Here is a 13,395-nt window from a genome sequence, read left to right as displayed (position 1 = left end):
CAGGATTAACAATGGGGCTGATGGAGCTGCAGCTCCAGGTCCACAACCCAAAATAGGCCCACTGCATCTGCAGCAACACACCCTCCAACAATTAACACATAAAAATTGCTTCAAATTCCAAAAGGGGGCATGGCCACAGGTACATTTTCCTATACTTTCAATGGAAGTTTGGAGAGCCAAAAATCGGTACAGACCATAAAAAAAAAGTGTCTGCTCTGTAGATAGGGGAAAAACAATCCTTTTACTGCAGCGTCCTATGTCCTGTCCTGCTGCCAGTCCGCCTGCCCCCTCCGGCATCAACAATCCCCACTCCCTAGCCGCAGCGCAGGTGGAACAAAAGCCTCCTCTGCGTGTGATGTCACAGAAGTGCCTCCCCGCCACAGCCGTGCCCAGATCCCCAGAGGCCCTGACTCCGCAACACAGCACCTGGGCTGCCAGCCTGGAAGCCCCGAGATGGCTAATGTAACGGATAGAGTGGGTGATATCGCAGAGGGTAATGTCTAGACGCTGAATCAATGTAAAAGGTGACAGTGCTGTGCTGTGCAGTGTCACCGACACTGCACAGCACTCTCACCTTTTACATTGATTCAGTGAGTCAGTCAGTTCTGCCAGCGCTAGTGTCCCAACGCGGCGCATTACAGGGAAGTATACACACTAAATAAACTACAGCTCCCAACAGCCCTTAGCGTCTGAACATTCCGGTGCTAAAGGCTGCTGGGAGCTGTAGTTTATTGAGTGCATCTTCTTCCATATAATGCGGCGCGTTAGGACACCGGCGCTAACAATAGTGACTGGCTGCTCGGCTGCTGTGCGAGTCTCACTGCCAAAGGGAGGACAGCAGCTTAGCTGCTTCCAGGAGGAGAAGCATTACCCGCCCCTCTCCTACTTGCAGTACCTCCGGGCCCTATCCGCGACACCCCCTCCCACCACCCGCGGTGGCTCCGGACCCCCTCCCCCACCACTCCTGCATCTGCCTTGCCCCCACCCGTGGCACCCCCGCAACCCGCCCTTCCCCCACCCATGGCACCCCTACACCCGCCACTCCCCCACCCACGGCACGCCCGCAACCGCCTCCCCCCCCCCACCCGCGGCACCCCCAGAACCCCATCCGCCTCTCCCCCGCACCTGCCACACCCCCAACCACAGAACCTACTAGGTGATGCAACGGCGTGAAAAGCGCACACAGGGCCTGATGAAAGGGGCTACGACCCCTTAACCATTGCACGCCCTTTGTCCATGCAATATTTAACCACTCACACAATTATGATTGGAGGTAATACTCCATATAATAAAAATATTGCACATCACAAGGGCGTGCAGGGGTTAAGGGGCGTAGCCCCTTACGGTGTGAAGAGCGCCCGTAGGGCGCGATGAATCACCTAGTGTTATATATACACTCATGCACATTATACTGTATATGAAATAATGCAATGTAAATGATTAGCAGTTATGTGGACCTGTAAAAGTGTCTTATACAGGTCTCCCTGGTTATATCCGTAATTAGTGACAGTACTATAATCTATATAACACACGTTTTCCTAATAAATGCAAGCAATTACATCAAAACTCCACGTTTAGCTAATATTATTCACAGGGGTTTAAACCTATATTAACGCCACTTGTGTTTCATATCCATATAACCTGCACCACAGGAGGTAAGACCTCTAACATAGGGTAACAGAGTGGCAACACACTTCCAGTGGCGCACCCAGGGGGGGTTTCCGAGTACCCAGAAACCCCCCTCCACAAAAAAAAAAACATTTTTTTTTTTTTTTTTAGCTGCATGAGTATTATTAGCGACTGTCTAGCGTCCTCTGCAGCCTGCTGTCTTCCTGGTGGCACTTGCAAGTGCAATAAAAGTTTACTTTATTTTAATTAGAATACATATATATCCATGTGCATACATATATACACACACATGTATATACATACATATAAACACACACGCACATATGATATATATATATATATATAAATGTGTATATATATATGTGTACATATATATATAATATATATATATATATATATATATATATATATATATATATATATAATAAGAATTTACTTACCGATAATTCTATTTCTCGGAGTCCGTAGTGGATGCTGGGGTTCCTGAAAGGACCATGGGGAATAGCGGCTCCGCAGGAGACAGGGCACAAAAAGTAAAGCTTTACGATCAGGTGGTGTGTACTGGCTCCTCCCCCTATGACCCTCCTCCAAGCCTCAGTTAGGTACTGTGCCCGGACGAGCGTACACAATAAGGAAGGATTTATGAATCCCGGGTAAGACTCATACCAGCCACACCAATCACACCGTACAACCTGTGATCTAAACCCAGTTAACAGTATGATAACAGCGGAGCCTCTGAAAAGATGGCTCACAACAATAATAACCCGATTTTTGTAACTATGTACAAGTAATGCAGATAATCCGCACTTGGGATGGGCGCCCAGCATCCACTACGGACTCCGAGAAATAGAATTATCGGTAAGTAAATTCTTATTTTCTCTATCGTCCTAGTGGATGCTGGGGTTCCTGAAAGGACCATGGGGATTATACCAAAGCTCCCAAACGGGCGGGAGAGTGCGGATGACTCTGCAGCACCGAATGAGAGAACTCCAGGTCCTCCTTAGCCAGGGTATCAAATTTGTAGAATTTTACAAACGTGTTCTCCCCCGACCACGTAGCCGCTCGGCAGAGTTGTAATGCCGAGACCCCTCGGGCAGCCGCCCAAGAAGAACCCACCTTCCTTGTGGAGTGGGCTTTTACCGATTTTGGCTGTGGCAGGCCTGCCACAGAATGTGCAAGCTGAATCGTACTACAAATCCAGCGAGCAATAGTCTGCTTAGACGCAGGAGCGCCCAACTTGTTGGGAGCATATAGTATAAACAGCGAGTCAGATTTCCTGACTCCAGCTGTCCTTGAAATGTATATTTTTAAAGCTCTGACAACGTCCAACAACTTGGAGTCCTCCAAGTCGCTTGTAGCCGCAGGCACTACAATAGGTTGGTTCAGATGAAATGCTGACACCACCTTAGGGAGAAAATGCGGACGAGTCCGCAGTTCTGCCCTGTCCGAATGGAAAATCAGATATGGGCTTTTGTAAGATAAAGCTGCCAGTTCTGACACTCTCCTGGCCGAAGCCAGGGCTAGTAGCATGGTCACTTTCCATGTGAGATATTTCAAATCCACAGTTTTTAGTGGTTCAAACCAATGAGATTTGAGAAAGTCCAAAACAACATTGAGATCCCACGGTGCCACTGGAGGCACCACAGGGGGCTGTATATGCAGCACTCCCTTAACAAAAGTCTGGACTTCAGGAACTGAAGCCAATTCTTTTTGGAAGAAAATCGACAGGGCCGAAATTTGAACCTTAATAGATCCCAATTTGAGACCCATAGACAATCCTGATTGCAGGAAATGTAGGAATCGACCCAGTTGAAATTCCTCCGTCGGAGCACTCCGATCCTCGCACCACGCAACATTTTCGCCAAATGCGGTGATAATGTTGCGCGGTTACTTCTTCCGGCATGCCTTTTTCCTTTAGGATCCGGCGTTCAACCGCCATGCCGTCAAACGCAGCCGCGGTAAGTCTTGAAACAGACAGGGACCCTGCTGAAGCAAGTCCCTTCTCAGAGGTAGAGGCCACGGATCTTCCGTGATCATCTCTTGAAGTTCTGGGTACCAAGTCCTTCTTGGCCAATCCGGAACCACTAGTATCGTTCTTACGCCTCTTTGCCGTATAATTCTCAATACTTTTGGTATGAGAGGCAGAGGAGGAAACACATACACCGACTGGTACACCCAAGGCGTTACCAGCGCGTCCACAGCTATTGCCTGCGGATCTCTTGACCTGGCGCAATACCTGTCCAGTTTTTTGTTGAGGCGAGACGCCATCATGTCCACCATTGGTCTTTCCCAACGGGTTACCAGCATGTGGAAAACTTCTGGATGAAGTCCCCACTCTCCCGGTTGAAGGTCGTGTCTGCTGAGGAAGTCTGCTTCCCAGTTGTCCACTCCCGGGATGAACACTGCTGACAGTGCTATCACATGATTCTCTGCCCAGCGAAGAATCCTTGCAGCTTCTGCCATTGCACTCCTGCTTCTTGTGCCGCCCTGTCTGTTCACATGGGCGACTGCCGTGATGTTGTCCGACTGGATCAACACTGGTTTTCCTTGAAGCAGAGGTTCTGCCTGGCTTAGAGCATTGTAGATTGCTCTTAGTTCCAGAATGTTTATGTGAAGAGACGTTTCCAGGCTCGACCACACGCCCTGGAAGTTTCTTCCTTGTGTGACTGCTCCCCAGCCTCTCAGGCTGGCGTCCGTGGTCACCAGGATCCAATCCTGTATGACGAATCTGCGGCCCTCCAATAGATGAGCACTCTGCAACCACCACAGAAGAGATACCCTTGTCCTTGGAGACAGGGTTATCCGCTGGTGCATCTGAAGATGCGACCCTGACCATTTGTCCAACAGATCCCTCTGGAAAATTCTTGCGTGGAATCTGCCGAATGGAATTGCTTCGTAAGAAGCCACCATTTTTCCCAGGACTCTTGTGCATTGATGTACAGACACCTTTCCTGGTTTTAGGAGGTTCCTGACAAGCTCGGATAACTCCTTGGCTTTTTCCTCCGGGAGAAAAACCTTTTTCTGAACCGTGTCCAGAATCATCCCTAGGAACAGCAGACGTGTTGTCGGAATTAACTGGGATTTTGGAATATTCAGAATCCACCCGTGCTGTTTTAGCACTTCTTGAGACAGTGCTAATCCCATCTCTAGCTGTTCTCTGGACCTTGCCCTTATTAGGAGATCGTCCAAGTATGGGATAATTAATACGCCTTTTCTTCGAAGAAGAATCATCATCTCGGCCATTACCTTGATAAAGACCCGAGGTGCCGTGGACAATCCGAACGGCAGCGTCTGAAACTGATAGTGACAGTTCTGTACGACGAACCTGAGGTACCCCTGGTGTGAGGGGTAAATTGGAACGTGGAGATACGCATCCTTGATGTCCAAGGATACCATAAAGTCCCCTTCTTCCAGGTTCGCTATCACTGCTCTGAGTGACTCCATCTTGAACTTGAACTTCTTTATGTACAGGTTCAAGGATTTCAGATTTAGAATAGGTCTTACCGAGCCATCCGGCTTCGGTACCACAAATAGAGTGGAATAATACCCCTTTCCTTGTTGTAAAAGGGGTACCTTGACTATCACCTGCTGAGAGTACAGCTTGTGAATGGCTTCCAAGACCGTCACCCTGTCGGAGGGGGACGTTGGTAAAGCAGACTTCAGGAAACGGCGAGGTGGATCCGTCTCTAGTTCCAACCTGTACCCCTGAGATATTATCTGCAGGATCCAGGGATCTACCTGCGAGTGAGCCCACTGCGCGCTGAAATTCTTGAGACGACCCCCCACCGCCCCCGAGTCCGCTTGAGAAGCCCCAGCGTCATGCTGAGGCTTTTGTAGAAGCGGGGGAGGGCTTCTGTTCCTGGGAAGGAGCTGCCTGTTGCTGTCTCTTCCCCCTTCCTCTGCCTCGTGGCAGATATGAATATCCCTTTGCTCTCTTGTTTTTAAAGGAACGAAAGGGCTGCGGTTGAAAAGTCGGTGTCTTTTTCTGTTGGGGAGTGACTTGAGGTAAAAAGGTGGATTTCCCGGCTGTAGCCGTGGCCACCAAATCCGATAGACCGACACCAAATAACTCCTCCCCTTTATACGGCAAAACTTCCATATGCCGTTTTGAGTCCGCATCGCCTGACCACTGTCGCGTCCATAAACTTCTTCTGGCCGAAATGGACATAGCACTTACCCGTGATGCCAGTGTGCAGATATCCCTCTGTGCATCATGCATATAAAGAAATGCATCCTTTATTTGCTCTAAAGACAGTAAAACATTGTCCCTATCCAGGGTATCAATATTTTCAATCGGGGACTCTGACCAAGCTACCCCAGCACTGCACATCCAGGCTGTCGCTATAGCTGGTCGTAGTATAACACCTGTATGTGTGTATATACTTTTTTGGATATTTTCCATCCTCCTATCTGCTGGATCTTTAAGTGCGGCCGTCTCAGGAGAGGGTAACGCCACTTGTTTTGATAAGCGTGTGAGCGCCTTGTCCACCCTAGGAGGTGTCTCCCAGCGCGCCCTAACCTCTGGCGGGAAAGGGTATAAAGCCAATAACTTCTTTGAAATTAGCATTTTTTTTATCGGGGGCAACCCACGCTTCATCACACACCTCATTTAATTCATCTGATTCAGGAAAAACTATAGGTAGTTTTTTTACACCCCACATGATACCCTGTTTTGTGGTACCTGTAGTATCAGCAATATGTAACGCCTCCTTCATTGCCAAAATCATATAACGTGTGGCCCTACTGGAAAATACGGTTGATTCGTCACCGTCACCACTGGAATCAGTGCCTGTGTCTGGGTCTGTGTCGACCGACTGAGGCAAAGGGCGTTTTACAGCCCCTGACGGTGTTTGAGGCGCCTGGACAGGCACTAATTGATTGTCCGGCCGTCTCATGTCGTCAAACGACTGCTTTAGCGTGTTGACACTATCCCGTAATTCCATAAATAAAGGCATCCATTCTGGTGTCGACCCCCTAGGAGGTGACATCCCCATATTTGGCAATTGCTCCGCCTCCACACCAATATCGTCCTCATACATGTCGACACACACGTACCGACACACAGCAGACACACAGGGAATGCTCTTAACGAAGACAGGACCCCACTAGCCCTTTGGGGAGACAGAGGGAGAGTTTGCCAGCACACACCAAAAGCGCTATATATGACAGGGATAGCCTTATAATAAGTGCTCCCTGTATAGCTGCTTTAATAATATAGTTTTGCCACAATTTTGCCCCCCCTCTCTTGTTTTACCCTGTTTCTGTAGTGCAGTGCAGGGGAGAGCCTGGGAGCCTTCCTGACCAGCGGAGCTGTGTGAGGAAAATGGCGCTGTGTGCTGAGGAGATAGGCCCCGCCCCTTTTTCGGCGGGCTCGTCTCCCGCTCTTTAGTGGATTCTGGCAGGGGTTAAATATCTCCATATAGCCCTCGGAGGCTATATGTGAGGTATTTTTAGCCAAAAAAGGTTTTCATTTGCCTCCCAGGGCGCCCCCCTCCCAGCGCCCTGCACCCTCAGTGACTGCCGTGTGAAGTGTGCTGAGAGGAAAATGGCGCACAGCTGCAGTGCTGTGCGCTACCTTAAGAAGACTGAGGAGTCTTCTGCCGCCGATTCTGGACCTCTTCTCGTTTCAGCATCTGCAAGGGGGCCGGCGGCGAGGCTCCGGTGACCATCCAGGCTGTACCTGTGATCGTCCCTCTGGAGCTAATGTCCAGTAGCCAAGAAGCCAATCCATCCTGCACGCAGGTGAGTTCACTTCTTCTCCCCTAAGTCCCTCGTTGCAGTGATCCTGTTGCCAGCAGGACTCACTGTAAAATAAAAAACCTAAGCTAAACTTTTCTAAGCAGCTCTTTAGGAGAGCCACCTAGATTGCACCCTTCTCGGCCGGGCACAAAAATCTAACTGAGGCTTGGAGGAGGGTCATAGGGGGAGGAGCCAGTACACACCACCTGATCGTAAAGCTTTACTTTTTGTGCCCTGTCTCCTGCGGAGCCGCTATTCCCCATGGTCCTTTCAGGAACCCCAGCATCCACTAGGACGATAGAGAAATATATATATATATATATATATATATATATATATATATATATATATATATATATATATATATATGTGGTAGTCATGTGACCGCCGGTCGGCTGACCGACAGTCACATGATCCCTCCGTGAGCCCGACGGCTCACTATCCCGATGGTCGGCATGTCGACCAACAGGGACTATTTCCACTCGTGGGTGTCCACGACACCCATAGAGTGGGAATAGAACCCGTGGCGACCGCAGGTCGCCACCGAGCCCGCAAGGGGCTTGCTGCACTCGCCCTTCCCCGCCGGGATCCCGGCGTCGGTATGCTGCCGGGATCCCGGCGTCGGTAAGGTGACCGGCGGTCAGGAGACCGCCGGTCACCCGTACTATACACACACACATAGATATATATATATATATATATATATATATATATATACTTGTTTAATATGCTATGTATATGTGTATATGTATGTGTGTGTATGTATATATATATATATATATATGTGTAGATATATGTGTAGATATATGTGTATACACACACACACACACACACACACACACACAGACACACTAGTTTTACGGACCCAGCATATACTGGGTCACCTCAGTCCCCACCCCCGTGATTGGCTCCGCCCAGTTCTGGAAACCCCCCCATGCAAATCCTGCGTTTGCCACTGACTTCCCCTTAATTTTGACATTTTACAGTACTTCCCTGTGCATCACCAGATTACGTACACAATGTTCTGAATCCGTGAGCGCTTTCTACCTCAGGACATAATACAAAAATGCAAACATTGAAAACAATGCAACTAAATTGCCCTGTGTGGCCATCTGACGTCATGTGAGAGCCCTGGAAACTTCACAGCTTTATTAATGTTGGAACACAGCTGACTAATACATCTGTGTAATGTACGGCTTGTTGCCCTTGCACAATTTTGTGAGTACGTATTTGTGTGTAAGGCAGCTAGGGAGGATAATGAGTTACAAAGCTGATGAACACCTTCATGTCATTATCAGCAATCTGTATTAGAATAAATATAGCAAATGGTGAATTGGTATCACTGTTGTTTTGTGGAGTCCAGCCAAAGACAATGCAATTGAGCGTTGCAAGCGAGTGTCTGTCTGTGTAATATATATATATATATATATATATATATATATATATATATATATATATATATATATATATAGAGGCATAGGAACCAGCCCTGTGGGTGCTAGAGCACCCATATATTTGTGCTACCCACAGTTACATCTATGCATACCCTTTGAGTAACATGTGGGCATTAATAGGAGAATCCCCTTTTTTTTTTTTTTTTAAGTTAGCAAACTGTTTGAGGGCACAATAAATACAGCTTGATGGCTACATCGATCAGCAGCAGTGACAGCAAAATGCATTAATACGTTCTACACCTCTGAGGGTTTTTTTTCTACACAATGGGAAAACAAATACGGGTGTATGAAAATTCAAGCAAACTTTGGTTATAGATTTCTAGCAGGACAGTCACTAGGACTAGTCGTGTGTTTGTTAATGCAGAAGAAAGCGTACACTGGTATTCAATTGTTGGGCCCGCCAGCAGCCATTAGATGGCGCCCAACGGAGCAATTCAATTGTTGCTCCGTTGGGGAGTGATGGCTGCCTCCGCCTGCATTTCAGCTGGCACCCACCAGGGATGGTGAGCTGATTTGTGCAAAAAGTGACCCGAGTTGGTGCTAGGGTTACCACCACATCCCTTTAATACTGGACTCATTAATTACACAGGTTCTGTGGCTGATTAAAATCCGGTGAAATGGAGTCTTGAAGTCAGCCAGCCACAGAACCTGTGTAATAAATAGGTGTCCAGACTTAAAGGGATGAGGTGGTAATCCTAGCTGGTGCCCAAACGACACTTTACGCGATCAGCACTTTGGTTGGGTTTAGCTGCTTTAACCTGACCTCTATGGGCACGATTAAAATGAAAGAAAAACAAACAATTGAATTGCGCCTTGGGCTCTCCCGTCACTTTAGATCTGGCTCGCAAAACAATTGAATATTACCCTTAAAAGTTTACACATGGTATAAAAAAATAATACAGCGTAAAGAAGTGGCCTGTGCTATCTGCACTTATTTGACATTTATAATTGCCATTTTTAAGGTGTTCATTAACATTTTAAAAGCACAAGAAAGTGGAAAGGGCTCATCTGTCATTCTCATTTGCAGCAGTACCAGCTGTTAATGCTGTCAGATGCCAATGCCTAGAAAGCGCAAGCATAGCATGCGTCTCGTGTTAATGCACTCTACCCGTGCAATCTATGCCAACCAGGGCGTTTGGTGTGGAGTTTGCATGTACCCCCAATTTGAAGGGGTATATTCCACTTGCTCTAGTTTCTTCCCAGAGTCCAAAAAACACACTGGCCGGGCAATCTGCTTCAGACCAAATGAAACAGTTGGATCTAAATCGGAGTGGGAGAAGGGACCTTCTGACGCCACTAGGGGAGGAGACACGTCACCAGGGGGAGGAGCTACGGCCGAACAGGGTACCCGAAAAGTACGCTCGCCACGCTTCAGGGCTTGGTGGCTCGATCCGATTGCCACCGGGTTACTAAAGATAAAGGTTGGTGGCGTGGATAGTAGAGGAACTATCTCGCTGGCCTAGCTCCTCCCCCTGGCGTAAAAGGTCTCTTAGGCCACTTGGATCTAGCATCTACCCAAATTAAACCCAATGTTTGTGTAAGAAATAAAACAAATATTAGAATGCAAGCTCCAGTCATGCAGGGACTGACATGAAGAAGGATTAACCCTTGGCATAGTGTAATAAGTTGGCGCTTTATAAGTCAGGATAATAAACGTTTTTACCCACTGACACACAAGATACACAGTTTATTTATGCTTTTGTTGTCCTGCGTCACAGCTGACCTCCGTGCGGTGTATGCCCAGGCAAAATAGAAGAACAAATACCAATACGTGCGCAGAAGGAAGAATATGTAGTATAAATTGTAGAAAGTTTATTACTTCAAATAGATAAATAAAACAAATTAAAAATTAATTAAAACATAACCTCAGAGTGACCACATTTGTTGACATTATATAAAGCTGTCATACTTTAATCTGGACAGCGGATGGCTAACTATGGGTCTCAGCTATTTTGAAACATAGGTGTGCAGTTCCACGGCGACCCTTATCTGTCAAACAGCACAGCTGCATACAAACCTTTGGAAACATACAGGTACTTTCACTGACGGTCAATAAATGACCATTTGTTCATAACTGGCTGTTGGATAATTATTCATTACCAAACAGAGAGAGTCCAGCAGATTACGTGATCAAACAGGCTGGCCAGCCTAAAAGATATATTGAATATCCACTAAGTCTAATTTATTGAACTATGAAACGATAGACACTTCATCTATTACAAAGTTACCATATTTTGAGCAATAACAACTCCTAAGGAGACTGTTACATGTTCCAAATAATTACAGAGCCTCTTGTATACAGAGGTATTCATACGGACATTGGTAGATGTTTTATACTAAAAGTATGACAGCTTCTTATACTAAAGTATGACAGCTTTATATAATGTCAACAAATGTGGTCACTCTGAGGTTATGTTTTAATTTTTTTATTTATCTATATGAAGTAATAAACTCTTTACAATTTATACTACATATTCTTCCTTCTGCGCACGTATTGGGATTTGTTCTTCTGTTTTGTATCCCAATTGAGGGGTTGGCAATTTCCCCTCTCTTCCAATTTGTGCGGCAATAGGAAGTTCCCCAAGGTATAAGAATACGGGCACCTCTCTTTTCTTTTCTTCTTCTTTGGATATGCCCAGGCAACATGCCCCCTTATCTAACACCCTACTCACGGATTGCAAGCACTTAAATGAGGCCTATTCCATACAGATATGTACTAAGCCTTGGAGAGATATAAAAGTACCAACCAACCAACCCCCTACCTATCATTTTTCAAACACAGCCAGCAACATGGCAGCTATGAGCTGATTGGCTAGTACTTTATCTCTCTCCAAGGTTTAGTACATATGGCCCAGAATGAGTTGCTTACAGGTGCCTGGCCTTGGCAAGTCTCCTTTTCCAGGCAGCACCATGAAGTAAAACACAGGAGCTGACAATCTAATAGCACAGCAATGATCACATAGAGAAAGGCAGGCAGGTGTGTAAGGTGCACTCACCCTGAGAGGAGCTGGCAGCTGCGGGGAGGGCGCAGAGCAGCCCCAGGAAGAGGAGACGGATGGGGGGGTCCATTCTGGATCAGGAAGCTGGGCAGTACAGGGTGCACTCCCCGCCAGCTCTCATCCTGCACTCACACTCAGTCAGGAGTCACACCCCGCACACCTGGTGACACGCATGCCCCGGCATGCCCCGCTGGTGGCCGGGCTCAGAGCTCAGGCCGCAGCGTCCCGGCTGCTGCTGCTGCTGGGTCTCCTCCCACTCAGGATAATAATAAGCCGCTGCTGGTGCTGAGCGTTCTCCGGCCCTCCTCCTCCCTCCCTGCTGCCACTGGCGGCTGTGTAATTCCCACAGGGCGACTGACGGGAAGAGACCTCAGCAGCACGCTGCCCTAACCCACGTACACTGTGTGTGATCTACACTGTCCTCCACCCGGAATATCCACACTCCCATACACACCGGCTGACTATACTTCTCATACTGTCTGCCCCCTCCCACTCAGGACATACTCCACTCCCACTAAAAAACACTACTTCTCATACTGTCTGCCAGTGCCGTAACTAGGCATTTTAGCGCTGTGTGCAAGAAACGACAGTGGCGCCCCCCCATGTAAGACAAGGGCGTGGCTTCATGGGGAAGGGGCGTGGCCACAAAATAATAGCAATTCATACTACGGTGCACAGTAGTCTACATTATTCAAATTACGCTGCACAATAGCGCCACTACACCAGGTAGGGCCCCTTTTATACATTACAGCAGACAGCGTCCCCCTTTTTACACATTACAGCAGACAGTCTCCCTTTTAACACATTGCGGCAGCCAGTCCCCCTTTTTACACATTGCGGCAGACAGCGTCCCCTTTTTTACACATTACAGCAGACAGCGTCCCCTTTTTTAACATTACGGCAGACAGCGTCCCCTTTTTTAACATTACGGCAGACAGCGTCCCCTTTTTACACATTACAGTAGACAGCGTCCCCGTTTTTACACATTACGGCAGCCAGGCCCCCTTTTTACACATTGCAGCAGCCAGTCCCCCTTTCTACACATTGCGGCAGCCAGTCCCCCTTTTTACACATTGCGGCAGCCAGGCCCCCTTTTTACACATTGCGGCAGCCAGGCACCCCTTTTTACACATTGCGGCAGCCAGGCCCCCTGTTTACACATTATGGCAGACGGTGTCCCCCTGAGAGAGAGAGAGAGAGATATACTTACCATCTCCCCGCTGACAGGCTCCTCGTGCAGCTTCCTCGGTGCAGGCAGGTGAGGAGGAGGAGGGAGGGGGACTGGAGCCGCAGCAGCGCTATTTCATTGGTGATAAGCGCCGCTGCAGCAGCCCCTTCTCCTTCCGTATTGGCTGCCTGGCGCTGCTGTGGATGCTGGGATGGAGGAACCGCATCCCAGCATCCACAGCAGCGCCGGGCAGCCAATACGGAAGGAGAGGGGGATGCTGCAGCGGCGCTTACTACCAATGAAATAGCGCTGCTGCGGCTCCAGTCCCCCTCCCTCCTCCTCCTTCTCACCTGCCCGGCGCTGTAGCTCTCCTTCACAGCGCGGCGGCGGCGCAGACTTCATAGGC

The 13,395-nt window shown here is 48.1% G+C and overlaps 1 protein-coding gene across 1 annotated transcript in view; it reads right to left on the bottom strand.

Annotated features, from left to right (window-relative positions):
- Positions 1 to 12,366, bottom strand: part of PGAP6 (post-GPI attachment to proteins 6) — a 68,956-nt gene extending 56,590 nt beyond the window's left edge. Inside the window, exon 1 of the mRNA XM_063934813.1 lies at positions 11,819 to 12,366. Coding sequence (XP_063790883.1) covers positions 11,819 to 11,891 — 73 coding nt within the window. The 5' untranslated portion in view covers positions 11,892 to 12,366. The remainder of the gene's footprint in view (positions 1 to 11,818) is intronic.
- Between the last annotated feature and the right edge of the window lie 1,029 nt (positions 12,367 to 13,395).

This window comes from Pseudophryne corroboree, chromosome 7 (assembly GCF_028390025.1).
Source record: "Pseudophryne corroboree isolate aPseCor3 chromosome 7, aPseCor3.hap2, whole genome shotgun sequence".
Taxonomy (NCBI): Eukaryota; Metazoa; Chordata; class Amphibia; order Anura; family Myobatrachidae; genus Pseudophryne; species Pseudophryne corroboree.
Note: the sequence above shows the minus strand (reverse complement) of the source record. Positions and strands in the feature narration are given on the sequence as shown.